The sequence below is a fragment of the Limulus polyphemus genome, unplaced genomic scaffold, assembly GCF_000517525.1.
Source record: "Limulus polyphemus unplaced genomic scaffold, Limulus_polyphemus-2.1.2 Scaffold1159, whole genome shotgun sequence".
Lineage (NCBI taxonomy): Eukaryota > Metazoa > Arthropoda > Merostomata > Xiphosura > Limulidae > Limulus > Limulus polyphemus.
Genome location: NW_013666769.1, coordinates 316,600 through 329,221, shown reverse-complemented (window position 1 = coordinate 329,221; position 12,622 = coordinate 316,600). Strand labels below are relative to the sequence as shown.

General features: G+C 32.2%; 1 protein-coding gene across 1 annotated transcript in view; it reads right to left on the bottom strand.

Annotated features, from left to right (window-relative positions):
• Positions 1 to 856: 856 nt before the first annotated feature.
• The window catches only part of LOC106462411 (vacuolar protein sorting-associated protein 13A-like), a gene marked incomplete at its 3' end in the record, with an annotated part of 125,434 nt that continues 113,668 nt past the window's right edge, over positions 857 to 12,622 (bottom strand). The window contains exons 24-25 of the mRNA XM_013922337.1: positions 9,219 to 9,361; positions 857 to 1,053 (exon numbers count right to left, since the gene is read on the bottom strand). Coding sequence (XP_013777791.1) covers positions 857 to 1,053; positions 9,219 to 9,361 — 340 coding nt within the window. The remainder of the gene's footprint in view (positions 1,054 to 9,218; positions 9,362 to 12,622) is intronic.

Genomic DNA, 12,622 nt, shown 5'->3' with positions numbered 1-12,622 from the left:
TCTGAATTCATAACTCAAAAAAATGTTCACAAATTGTTGAGTGCAGAAATATTGTGACAAGAATGAACTGGTATAAAAAAAAAAATTCAAAAAGGAACAACCTCGTGAGAAAAAAAATTGTTTGTTACACTGGAAGCACTAAGCATATAAAAAAAGACATCTGAACTGCAACTCTGCCAAACAAGAATTGAAGGCTTGGTAGAGGAGTGTAGAGGGAGTCATGCATCACATGAACATGTCATGCTACTATTGGTTAAGGGATGATGCATGATGATTTGCATGAGAGACATGTTAAAATATAGTACTTCCAACAAAGGGGGGGGGGTGTGCAAGGCCCATTGAAGGAGTTATGTTACTGATAAGAAAACATAAACACCAAACGATCAATAACAGTCTGTGGCTACACACCAAGTGAGGTCACCCTTATGCTATAATTCTCAATAAATATTCTTACCTGATTAATTCTTATAAAAAAATATTTCTATAGTTTTCAAACTGACATAACATAAATATAATATCAGCAAAACAAAAAAAATGTCACCAGAAACTATAAAAAACCTAAGGCCTTTAATTAGTTGAAAAGAATTTCTAAACACAATATTCAACCAAATGGTCCAATCTTATTACAAAGTAGTTTCAGTTTTCTACTTCATATGTCATTTTAATAGTTTATTTTACTTTTCAACTTATGACAGTGCAATAGTTTTCTAATTGAATGATCAAACAATTTCCTGTTTTTGTTTCTTCAGTCACTTGCCCTACACCCACTAGAAGTAGAACATATCCCAAGACCCTAGAATTTGATCTCTATATCTAATTCATGTGTAAATCAACCAACTTTATACCATTAAATTACCTGCAATTTTAAGTTCAATCAATTCCATATCAGTGTCACACAGTTTGACTCGTACTTCATCAATACGTGCAGATATTCCAAACTTGGTTGAACCAGGAGGAACAGGAGGATCATTTTGGGCATATAGTATAAGAGATGTAGTATCTGGAACCACTGAAGAGAATAAGGATGCACTAAGCTGATTTTTAGGTTGGATTCTGAAATTGAAACCAGACAGGAAACATAAAGAGATGTCAAAATGTAAGATATATATATACGTACAAAATGGATACAGTTATTTCATTTTCCAATTTAAACTATTCTTCAAGAAAACTGAATACATTTATATTATTGTACATTGGCAGATACACATTGGATAAGCTGGATAGTAAAGAAATGTGAAGGATGTGTACCTAAAATTTCATGTACTTCTAAAGTTCATATATTTTTCTTAATTTCTTATAAATATGCTAATTAATTTTGGTTTGTTTTGATAAAATACAATAGAAACTTTGGGTATATTTGCACAGATTATACAATCTTTATTAATCTACTGTCACCAGGTTGGGTTTAGCCATTGTTTGTACTATTACTAAAGTTACATCATTATTTTCATTGTGATGCAGAAAGTAGCAGTCCTTAATTTCAACTTCTTTATATGTAAAATGCAGTCACTTTATCTTTACATTAACAAGAAAAAAGGAAAGAAGGGGAAAAAAAAGAAGAAAGGGAGATTGTAATTTTCACACAATGTTCAAATGAGTTTAATTGTTCATTAGACCCACTAAAATTCAAACTAGTCCTTGGCATGTTAAAAAATGTGAAAAAACAAAACAAGGGTAGTGAATTGCATTGTTGAGTTAATTGGGATAGTTTATGATACTAAATATATGTACACTAGCATATACATCAAAAAACGAAATAAATTTTAAACAGGAAGAAAGGAAGAGAAGAAAAAATTAAGAACTAAATCTTTTGAATATGTTCAATTATACAAAGAAGTACAGAGTTATTAGGTGCATTAAAGATTTAGCATTTAATTTTAATGACAATTAGTTAATGTGAGTTCAAATGAAAATACAGAATTACCACTTGATTATTGATAAATATAATATTAGATTTAGCTTGAGTTTTGTTTTTGTACAAGGCATCAAGTCTGAGACAGAGATTAATTTATAATCAGTCACAGTGTTAAACCACCTGAAGTATAGTTGTGTGCAACATTATGACAGATAAATCTTTGGTGTATGGGTTCAATGGCTAACACAACTATGATCTGCAAACTGTACCACACAGTGCCACATATACACATCATTAAACAGTAGGGCTGTAATGAAGAGTAGACTGTGATCTTAAAGGTTTGGAACACATTACTCAATTAATATTTGAAATTTCAATAGCTTTTGATTTGTATAAGTTCTTGACATCACCATAACTACCCGTTTATATTTGATTGAAAACTTTTATTTTACACATATCCACATATGTGAAATAAAACATTCACACTTAGTTTAAAAATATGTTATATATATAACAGTAATCATGTTTTTAATATTTCGAAAATAATTGTTTATGTACACATACTTTATGTGTGATACTCATATAGCTACATGCAATAAGGTTGCATTGTATGAACACCCTATTGCTGCCAATTAGAAAAACTGCTGCTGACTTAAGCAAAACAAACCTATATTTGACAGTCACTGTTCCAAGCAGGTAATAGTCATATCATTTAACAATATTGTTTATTAATCAAACATACCTAACAAAAATAATAATAAACAAACAACAGAACAGAACAACATCAACACTTCTATTATAAAATAAATAGACCTTCAGTTATAATAAATATTTACAAGAGAGGGTGTTATTGTTAGCCCTATTTATTTTTTATATAATTGTTGATTAATTAAATATATGCCATGAATGGGATAGAGGAATTTTAGAGTTATTCCAATGTTCCTATTTTGTGTTTCATAATTATTCTACCACAATACTTCTCTTACATCTTATGCACTAGACATTCAATACATTTTATTCTAGCAATGTAGCTGCTAAGCATAACTCCCTGTGCTTTATTATAATGGTCTACTTAAATGAAAGTAAGGAGCTGCTACATATAATTTCCTTTGTGTAACCCCTACAACCTCCTAAATGTATTTCAAACATTTTTCTCTTCAGTAAAACTTAATAGATTATCTGTTATTTTCTCTACCCTATCTCAAAATGGGATCGGTCAATTTGACCGACCTCATAACCACCAAAAAAAATAGAAATAAATCTAAATTACTCTTTTTTCTTTCTAGAATGACTTCAAATGTAACATCAAACTACATTCATTTATTTTAAGTAACTTTAAACTCATAGCAGTATATACATGTTAATAATGAAATTTTATTGTTTCATTGCCCATATAAACGTAAATTATTCTCTATAAAGTCATTATTGCTCAGATAAACCATAATTTCTATAGTTTTCAATTTTGTTTGGTTACAGAGCTATCGATTAGAAAAATCAGACCCCTCATGCCACACCCACTGTTACATCCTCTCTTTCACAATTCGTTGACAATTCTCTCTTACGTTTCATTATATATTATCTATAACCAATAGAAAGTCAAGATTTTCATCTATAAAATGACGTATTGTATAATGTTGTATTCTAAACAGAATATCGTCAATTTCACATCGTTCCCGTGGGAAAGTTAACGACTTGCTTTGTAATGGCTCATGTCGCATAGTTAGAAAGCCAAGAAAATATTTAGAAGTGAATTTGTCTACTTTTTGCATGTTATTAGTTCATATTTTTTGGTGCATTATTTAATTAAATAAAAATTGTTAAGTGCTTTACTATAAGCACTAAAAAAATCATGATTAACTCTCCTCGATAATTGAGGGCAAGAAAAAAGAAGATTGGGTAAGTACTTTATTTCTTGTTTTTCATATTTATTCTTTATTTATTATTATAAAAGTAACTAAAATTAAAAGTACAAATCTTTTTGAACTATTTAACACTAGATTAGGTAAAATAAGTGATAATCATAATATAATTAAAATGGTTCATGAGGCATGCACGTGAGCAGCTCGTGGGTAATGTAATTCGATAGCGTAACGTTCCCTGAGTGATTTACAACTTATAATGGCGAAGATAGTAGTTAGACACAATTCAAACAGCAATTAAAAGGGCAATAAAACAATAAATTTTAATTATAAATAGATGTATAATTTTATGAACTTAGAGCTACTTAGGATAAATGAATGTGGTTTCATGTTACAATTTGAAGTCATTCTAGAAAGAAAAGAAGGTTAATTTAGGTTTATTTCAATTTTTTTTGTGGTTATGAGGTCGGTCGAATTGACTGATCCCGTTTTGAGATAGGGTAGAGAAAATAACATACAAACTATAAGGATTTAGTGAAAAAAACGTTTGTACTGCATTTAGGAAGTTTAATGATTACACAAAAGAAATTTGAGATTTTTGAGATGAGGAAAAGTATTTTTTATTTTAACATGAAAATTGCTTTGCACACAGACTAACAAGTACTCAAAATATTCATGGACAATTCTTTATTTTATTTTATTAAAAATACTTCACTAAGAAATATGACTTTTTGTATATGACTCTGAGTAGTTCATTCTGATGGACTTAATTTTCATACCACATGATGACCCAGAGGCTGGGATAGCTATTGCAGTATAACACAACAATAACATCCACTACAAACATCATGATAGCTCTCAGTGAACAATCCCAACTGCAAGCTAAAAATCATTCTGATAGCTCCCCTAAAGTTACTTTCACCCATCCAAATCACCAATATGTAGATGAAAGGTAGCAGAGCATATCGTGTTGAAGACTAGAGATTCTTCCTGTCAATATAGGCATACGTATCTAGTGGTAGATAACTTCAATGCCAGATACTCCAGCTGGGAAGCAGGTGAACACAATAATGGCAAAGATTTACAGTCTAGTTTATATAGTATAATTTATAATGCTACATTCAGGTGAACTAATAAGGTGATAGAGACTCTGTATAGATCTTATTTTGCTAATTTCACCCTGAATATCATCTCTAAGTAACATTTGGTACTTAATGCCAATGGTAACAACCTCATATGTGAGATGCTCATGAAGGCTGGAAAGCATACAGGAGTAAAACAATCTAGAATCCCATAGAAGAATACCAAGCTTTATGTCAGTGCTTATAAAATTCAGTATTTTTCACCATCAAGTGAAGTCAATGACTTCTGCAAAAGGAACATGATATATAGGTGGAACAGTGATACTGATAAAGGCTGGAAAATATACAATCAAGCAAAGGTTGAGTTCTTGCAGATAAGACATGACCTATCTTGGGTAGAAGAAGCAAGGAACAAAGCCTGTGTTTTTTACAGGTGATCAGCTTCCAAAGCAAAAGCACCAATACCAATCTTATAAGCACTTCATTTTGGCACTTCCACAAGCTGAGCTGGTACAAGAACCAAAAACGTGGCAATATCAGTCACTCACAATGATGATGGTCACCAACTCTGTTCAGATAAAGACCAACGTGAGAACCTCATGCACAGATACATTAACTCTTTCAACCTGGGCTCGGTCCCTCGGACTGACCTCGTAACCATTATGTGCTTGTTATAATTTTCATGCTATAGCTATTAAATTAGTAAGCGAATGTTAATGAAATTTGGCAGTTTATCAGTTAACATTACAATGCTTTTATATGCAAAATATCTAATGCTTTTCTTAAGCCTTAAGGTTTGTAAAGCAATGTTTCTCTCATGCCTTTTTTTTCCTTTTTACATCTTGGTTATCTGTCATGCAAAGTAATTTTCATCCTAACATTGAAAATACTTTTATGCATCAGAAAATTTTGAAATTTCATGTGCAAAATCATTATAATGTCCAAATAATTATCAAACATTTCTTAAGAAGAAACTTTATATTTTATCTGTTATTTTCACTAATTAATCTCTGTACGGGTTCAGTAAATTTGACCAATCTTGCAACCACCATAAAAAAAATTAGGAAATAAACATCAATTATGCATCTTTCATTCTAGAATGAACACAAATTATAACACGAAAACATAAATGTTTAGACAAAACCAAACCAAACAAAATTGAAGGCTATAAAAATTCTGATTTGTTTGAGCAATAACAATTTTATAGAGTATTCTATGTTTAATTTCATACTTTTTCAAGAGGTGGTGCATAAAATAGGAATGATGACATGCCAAGAGAAAATGTGTCACATGGGTCACACTAGGGGAAATTCAGGATTTTTGTAAATATTGCCTTGTAGAATTAAGAACTTAAAACTTGTATATTGTTAACATATGGATTATTAGCTAAGATTGTATGCTATTCTAATTGGTGTAACATAAACAAAAAGTACTTTAATAAAATTTTGAATGTTAGACACAAAAACCTTGTGTCATGAGCAGTAAAGGATACCCAGGGTAATAGGGTTAAATTACTACGATTAGTATAAAAAATTAGAGTTAACTTTCTTTGACAATGGACAGCAAGAAAATAGAAGATTAGTTAACTATTTTATTTCTTGATTTTCATGTTTATTCTTTATGTCTAATTATATAAATAACTAAAATGTAAAAATAGGGATCCTTTTAGGTTAGTTAAGATTAGATTGGGTAAAATAAATAATAATAATGATATTATAATAAAAATGTTTCACAGGACACTCACATGAGCAGCTCATAGTAGCTCTTGGGTAATGTAATTCATTAACGTAACGTAAGATGCACATTCCCCGAGTGATTTACAACTTATAATGGTGCAGATAGTAGTTAGACACAGTCCATAGGGCAATAAAACAATAAATTTTAATTATAAATAGATGTATAATGTTACGAACTTATAGCTACTGAGGATAAATGAATGTAGTTTCATGTTACAATATGAAGTCATTCTAGAAAGAAAAAAATGGTAATTTATATTTATTTCGATTTTTTTCTTTTGTGGATACGAGGTCGGTCCAATTGACCAATCCCATTTTGAGATAGGGTGGAGAAAATAACAGATAAACTATAAAGATTTACTGAAATAAAACGTTTGAAATGCATTTAAGAGGATTTAGGGATTAAACAAAGCAAATTTGAGATTTTTAAGATGAGGAAAAGTATTTTTAATTTTAATTTTAAAATTACTTTGCTTATGGACAATTCAAAATAAATACTTAATATGTTCATGGATAAATCTTTGTTTTATTTTACTAAAAATACTTCATTAAAAAATATGATTTTTTGTATGTGAAAAACTTATAATATGAACTAAAAGATATACACACTATATTGAAAGTTAGAAGTATCAAATGTATAAAAACTTTAAACGGGTACAAAAAAGTCACGTGGTTGGTCAAATTGACTTAGCTCGTGTTGAGAGAGATAATCCAAATTTTAACTGTATACAATTTTTAAGTTTTTAATTTTATACAGCAATATTAAAAAGAATTATGACTTTTCCTTAGGATGAGAATTCTGACATTTTCTTATTAAGAAACTTGTCTTCTCTAATTTATTTACCACCCCTCCAAGGGGTATAAAAGTTAACTGATTGTGATGTTGTCATCAATCAGGCAGCAAAGCATAATTTTTATAGCTTTCAATTTTATTTAGTTACACAGCCATAAAATAGAAAATCAGACCCAACGGCCATGCCCAAATGTCACATCCTCTCTTTCAGAAATTATCAATAGTTTTCTCTGTACAGCAAATTGTCTATTTCACTTCTAGTTCAAACCTTGTTCCCACTGGAAACACATCAATGAGTTTAGCTGAAATTTTAATGTCCCTTGTCACATAATTAGAAAGCTAGAAAAATTGGAATAATTATGGGACATTGTCTGCTTTTTGCACATGATTATTCTGTTCTTTGTTGCATTATTTAATTAAATAAAAAATTAATTAGTTCAGTAATACCATTAGTATACAAAAGTAGGGTTATGTGTCATCAACAGCAAAAGAAAAGAAGACCTGAGTAAGTATCTTATTTCTTTTTCCTGTGTATTCTTTATTTATTATTATAAGATTAACTAGAATGTAAAAATCTAACTTTTCAGGTTAGATAAAGTTCAATTAGATAATATAACAAAATTTTTTGTAAAGTATGCTCACAAGCAACGCACAAATAAATCGTAATTTGTATGTAATTTGATATGGTAAAATGAGCTGCACATTCATCAAGTAATTTCTAATTTGATGGTGAGAATCTCAGTTAAGTCACAGTTCAAAGGTCAAGAAAACAATAAAATTTAAAGTATAAACCAAAGTATACTGTTATGAGTTTAAAACTATTTAAGATAAAGAAATGTAGTTTCATGTTACAGTTTAAAGTTATTCTAGAAAGCAAATAAGGGTAATTTACATTTATTTCGAATTATTTTGGTGGTTACAAGGTCAACCTTGTATAGAGTTAGGGTATTGAAAATAGCAGATAAAATGTAAAGTTTTAGTGAAAAAAAAAATGTTCGAAATTTATTTAGGAGGTTTTGGAGATTACACATATGAAATTTGCAAGTTTTCATATGAAGAAAAGTATTTTTAATCTTAACATTAAAATCACTTTGCAGTCGGAGCAGTTAACACTTTGACTCCATATATTCATGGAGAAATTTTTAATAAAAATACTTAATAAAAAAGTTCTGATTTTTTGTCTACAAATGACTCTTTAATAATTACTGAAAACTTGAGAAATGTAATGAAGATACACAAAACATATTATAAGTTATAGTATGGAAACTATAAAGGTCAATTTGGAGTCACAAACTCAGTCGATTCGACAGAGCCCATAGTGAGAGTCAAAAAATTAGAATTGTACATTTACACAAGCTTTCAAATATACAATGGTTCTCATTTACATGATCAGAAATTACCTCAGTGTCCTCTTCCATTTACATTATGTTTATTTATTAAAATATGCTTTTAAGATTAATTACATCTAAATTTAATATTTTATTTCCCCTTTCAGTACACTACTTTTCTTTGCTGTAAAAATACTATTATGGTGAGACTGTACACAATTTGACTGAACAATAATACGATTCAATGTTGGGGAATACAATATCCTCAGGCTGACAGACCTGTCAATTAAGACAGAAATACACATCCAAACTTTAGACATGATGCAAGAGTTGTTGGAGGACCATAAGTGTTAGGCCTAATACATTTTAAAACTAAAAACTTTAACCCATGCCTTCATCTGCACATTAACATTAACTCCAGAATTACTTCATACATCATTCCTATATTTAAGACTGAAGGTATTATCAAGTAAAATAACAATAATTTAAAATATAAAAAATTATAATATATAAGTTATGCTACATAAATGTAGATGTAAGTACATAATTTTACATTCCAACTTACTTGGTGATAACATATGGTATAAACCGCCATAGTGTTATAAAGGCTTCTCGGTGAAATGTCACAGAAATAGCTGTAAGGCTGACTACTAAGGAGTGTTCCACTTGATGAAAGTGGCTTTTAAACTCAGGGCAGTTAGCTTTAACCTAAATTTCAATATACATATTGTTGAGATTATTAGGCCCGAAAAACAATGAAATCTTTTTTACATAACTCATTCCTTTGACTAAATGTAGTATTAAGTCTTCTTAAACTTGAATAAATATTTTTGTGCTTGGATCAAGTATTTAATCATAAAAACTAAATAAACTATATTACAAAATTAGTAAACATTCTGTATAAATTAAAATATACTACCATACATGAATCTCAAAATCTCAGCTGTCAATGGCACATAGCTAGTATGCTGATAATTCAAGTAATTAATCAAAAGAATACTTTAACATGAAATCATTTTATATTGCAATTATAAATATTGTCAATTATTTATGCTTCCTTATGTTATTCTAATAAGTTTTTACAAATTCATACTGTTTGCTGATACCAATCAAGTAGTCCATGGGCAGAAAATGTTAACTTTCGTTTAACAACTGAGGGAACCAATATCTTTAGATTAGAATAAGTGGAGCAGTTGCCAAATGTTACAAAAAATTTGATTCATTGGTGGCTCTGATCATCAATTAACCAATCCCACTGATGCATTGTTTCAACATAGCAGCCTCCATGAGCTGTTGTGTTCATGTTATTGTAGAAGAAGAAAAAAACATTGCAAGGCTTTCACCTACAAGTTTCAAGAAAATTTGTGAATGTATTAAACAATGGCCTATGCTAAATAGCAGGGAGAAAGATACTGCTGTGAAATTACTTACAGAAACAGGACAGAGTCCTGATCATGTGTTCCTATTTTCTCACTATGATATTTCATGCTGTGTTACATGTTTGAAAGGCCATGAAAGACTAGGCTTTGGGTACCATCAAAGGTGCTATGCTAAATAGCAAAAGCCAAAATGTGATTAGAGACAGCTAAGAATGCAACCAGTCTCCCAATGATAACTGATGGTTCTGTTACTATAGGTCTGGAGCAGCCCAACTCATAAACTTTGCTATGGTAAGCAGTGGAATCAAAAAGGTCAACCATTCTGCCTTCAACTGGAATTGGCCCTGATGCTAAACCATGTGCTGCTAATGTATTGTTACGGCAGCGGAAGTCACGTGATGCTACTGGCGCATTGGCACTGGTAGCATGCGTGATGAGTTTCTCGAATGATCGGTGAAGTCAGAGTTTGTTCGAGATGCCCTCTTCGTTAGTATATAAGCCTGGCATAGAAAGCCAGCAGGGATGAATGAAGAGAGCGCAGTAGTTACTTTGGGTTCCGTGTAATTTATGATTCTGTTAGTTTCAAGCTAGTGAGCTGTAAAGTGTGTGTTTTGCACTCATCAACAGCGAAGTTATCGAGATTGTGAATTGCTGTGATTTATAGCATGTATTATAAAGTTGTTAAGTTTAAAGTGACAAGAAACGTACTGATTGTGGAACTTACGTGTACTAAAAGTTTGTATCGAGGAAGAATAAACTGGTTTAATCAAGAAAGGACTTATATCTCTGAAGATCCTTGGAAAGAATTTCTACCGGAAACAAACAAACAAGCAGATACGCAACAAATTGGTGCTAGAGAGTGGGACAGAAAAGAAAAAACAAAAATTGAAACAAGAAGTGACAAATCAAACTACAACTTAGACTTCATGGCAGCAATACAAGAACAGCAAAAGAAACAAGAAGAACGAGAAAATAAACAAGAAGAGAGACTACAGCAGTGGTTGGAGTTGAAAGAAAATAAAAAAGAAGAGAGACTACTGCAGTGGCAAGAAAATCAGCACCAGAACAAGAAAGGAAAGAAGAACGAGAAAAGAAACAGGAAGGAAGTCTCCAACAGTTGCTGGAAAGTCAGCAACAGTGGCAAGAAGAACAAGGAGAGAGAGTACAACATCATCATGAAGTACAAATGGAAAAGATTAGTAAATTTCAAAGTGAATTAGATACATTAAAGGACGATTTACTGTCTTTTACACAGTGAGGATATATTAGCCATGGATCTAATCAGCCCAAGACAACAGGAAGCCCCTTCCAGACCCTGCAGCTAAACCCTAATGCAGACATCTTCAGTCCTGCCAGAAGTCACATTCCAGACATGAGAGTTAGCAATAGGGGTGATCTAGTATGAAGGAAGCCACAGGAATTCGATGGGAAGGCACCATGGGAAGCATACAGAGCACAATTTGAGCTTCTGGAAGAAATGAATGGATGGACAGAGGAGCATAAAGCAGTGTACTTGGCAACGAACCTGAAGGGATAACCACTGGAAATAATTGGACAGTTGTCAGCATACGACAGGGACAACTATAGAGCACTGCTAGCTGCTCTAGAACTCAGGTATGGAACTCAAAGTCACTCCAGAGCCTAAAGGGCTAGGTTTAGGACTAGAGTCCGTGCTAAAGGGGAGAGCCTGATCTTTCAGCTCTTGCTGGCGCAGGATTTGGAAAGTATGGCACAGAAGGCCTACCCAACTGCACCACCTGATGTCCTCAAGCTGTTGCTGAGGGTTCAGTTTGTAGATGCCTTGGACAGTCCACAACTGAAGATACAAGTAAAGCAAGCACACCCCTTTACTATGCAAGATGCAATGGTCAGAGCTATTGAATTTGAATCCTACGTTAAGTCCAGCACAAAGGTACCAAGGTTGGTACAGTCATCAGGATTCAAAGCAAAAAAAGGACAGCTTTTAGAGAAGTTTGAGGGACTCTGCTGGCACATGTAACAAACCTGGGCACAAGAGAGCTCAATACCAAAAACTTCAACACAGGAAAGATGCCACGGCAAGAAAGGCTGCTACCCAGAAAGGTTGTTGGAACTGTGGAGAGCAAGGACATATGAAGAGCCAGTGTAAGAAGAATACTACCAATAAGTCAGCTTTGGGGAAACCAGTAGTGGTTGGTGTTGAGGGATGCCCACCAACCCCTAGCTTGAAAGTCCCAATAGCTAAGTGTAAAATGGCAAGCACACATAGTGTCTACGTTACAGGAAAGCTGGATGGCCAAAAGTGTAACTTTTGTAAGGTGCAACTTTGTCATAGATTCTGCATCTCAGCAAACCCTTGTGAGTATCAAGGTGCTAGATCACAAAGGAGTACCAGAAGCCATACGGAAACTCTGTGGTGTGACAAAACATTATGCAAGTTGTGGGGATCAGTGTGGGTAACTATTGAACTCATGGGCATAAAGGATAGACAGAAAGTATACTTGGCTGACATTAAAGACGAATGCATATTAGGATTGGACTATCTACTATCAAGGAAGTGTGTAGTTAACTTTGATAAAATGACATTTGGAACAACAAAGGACCAAATTCC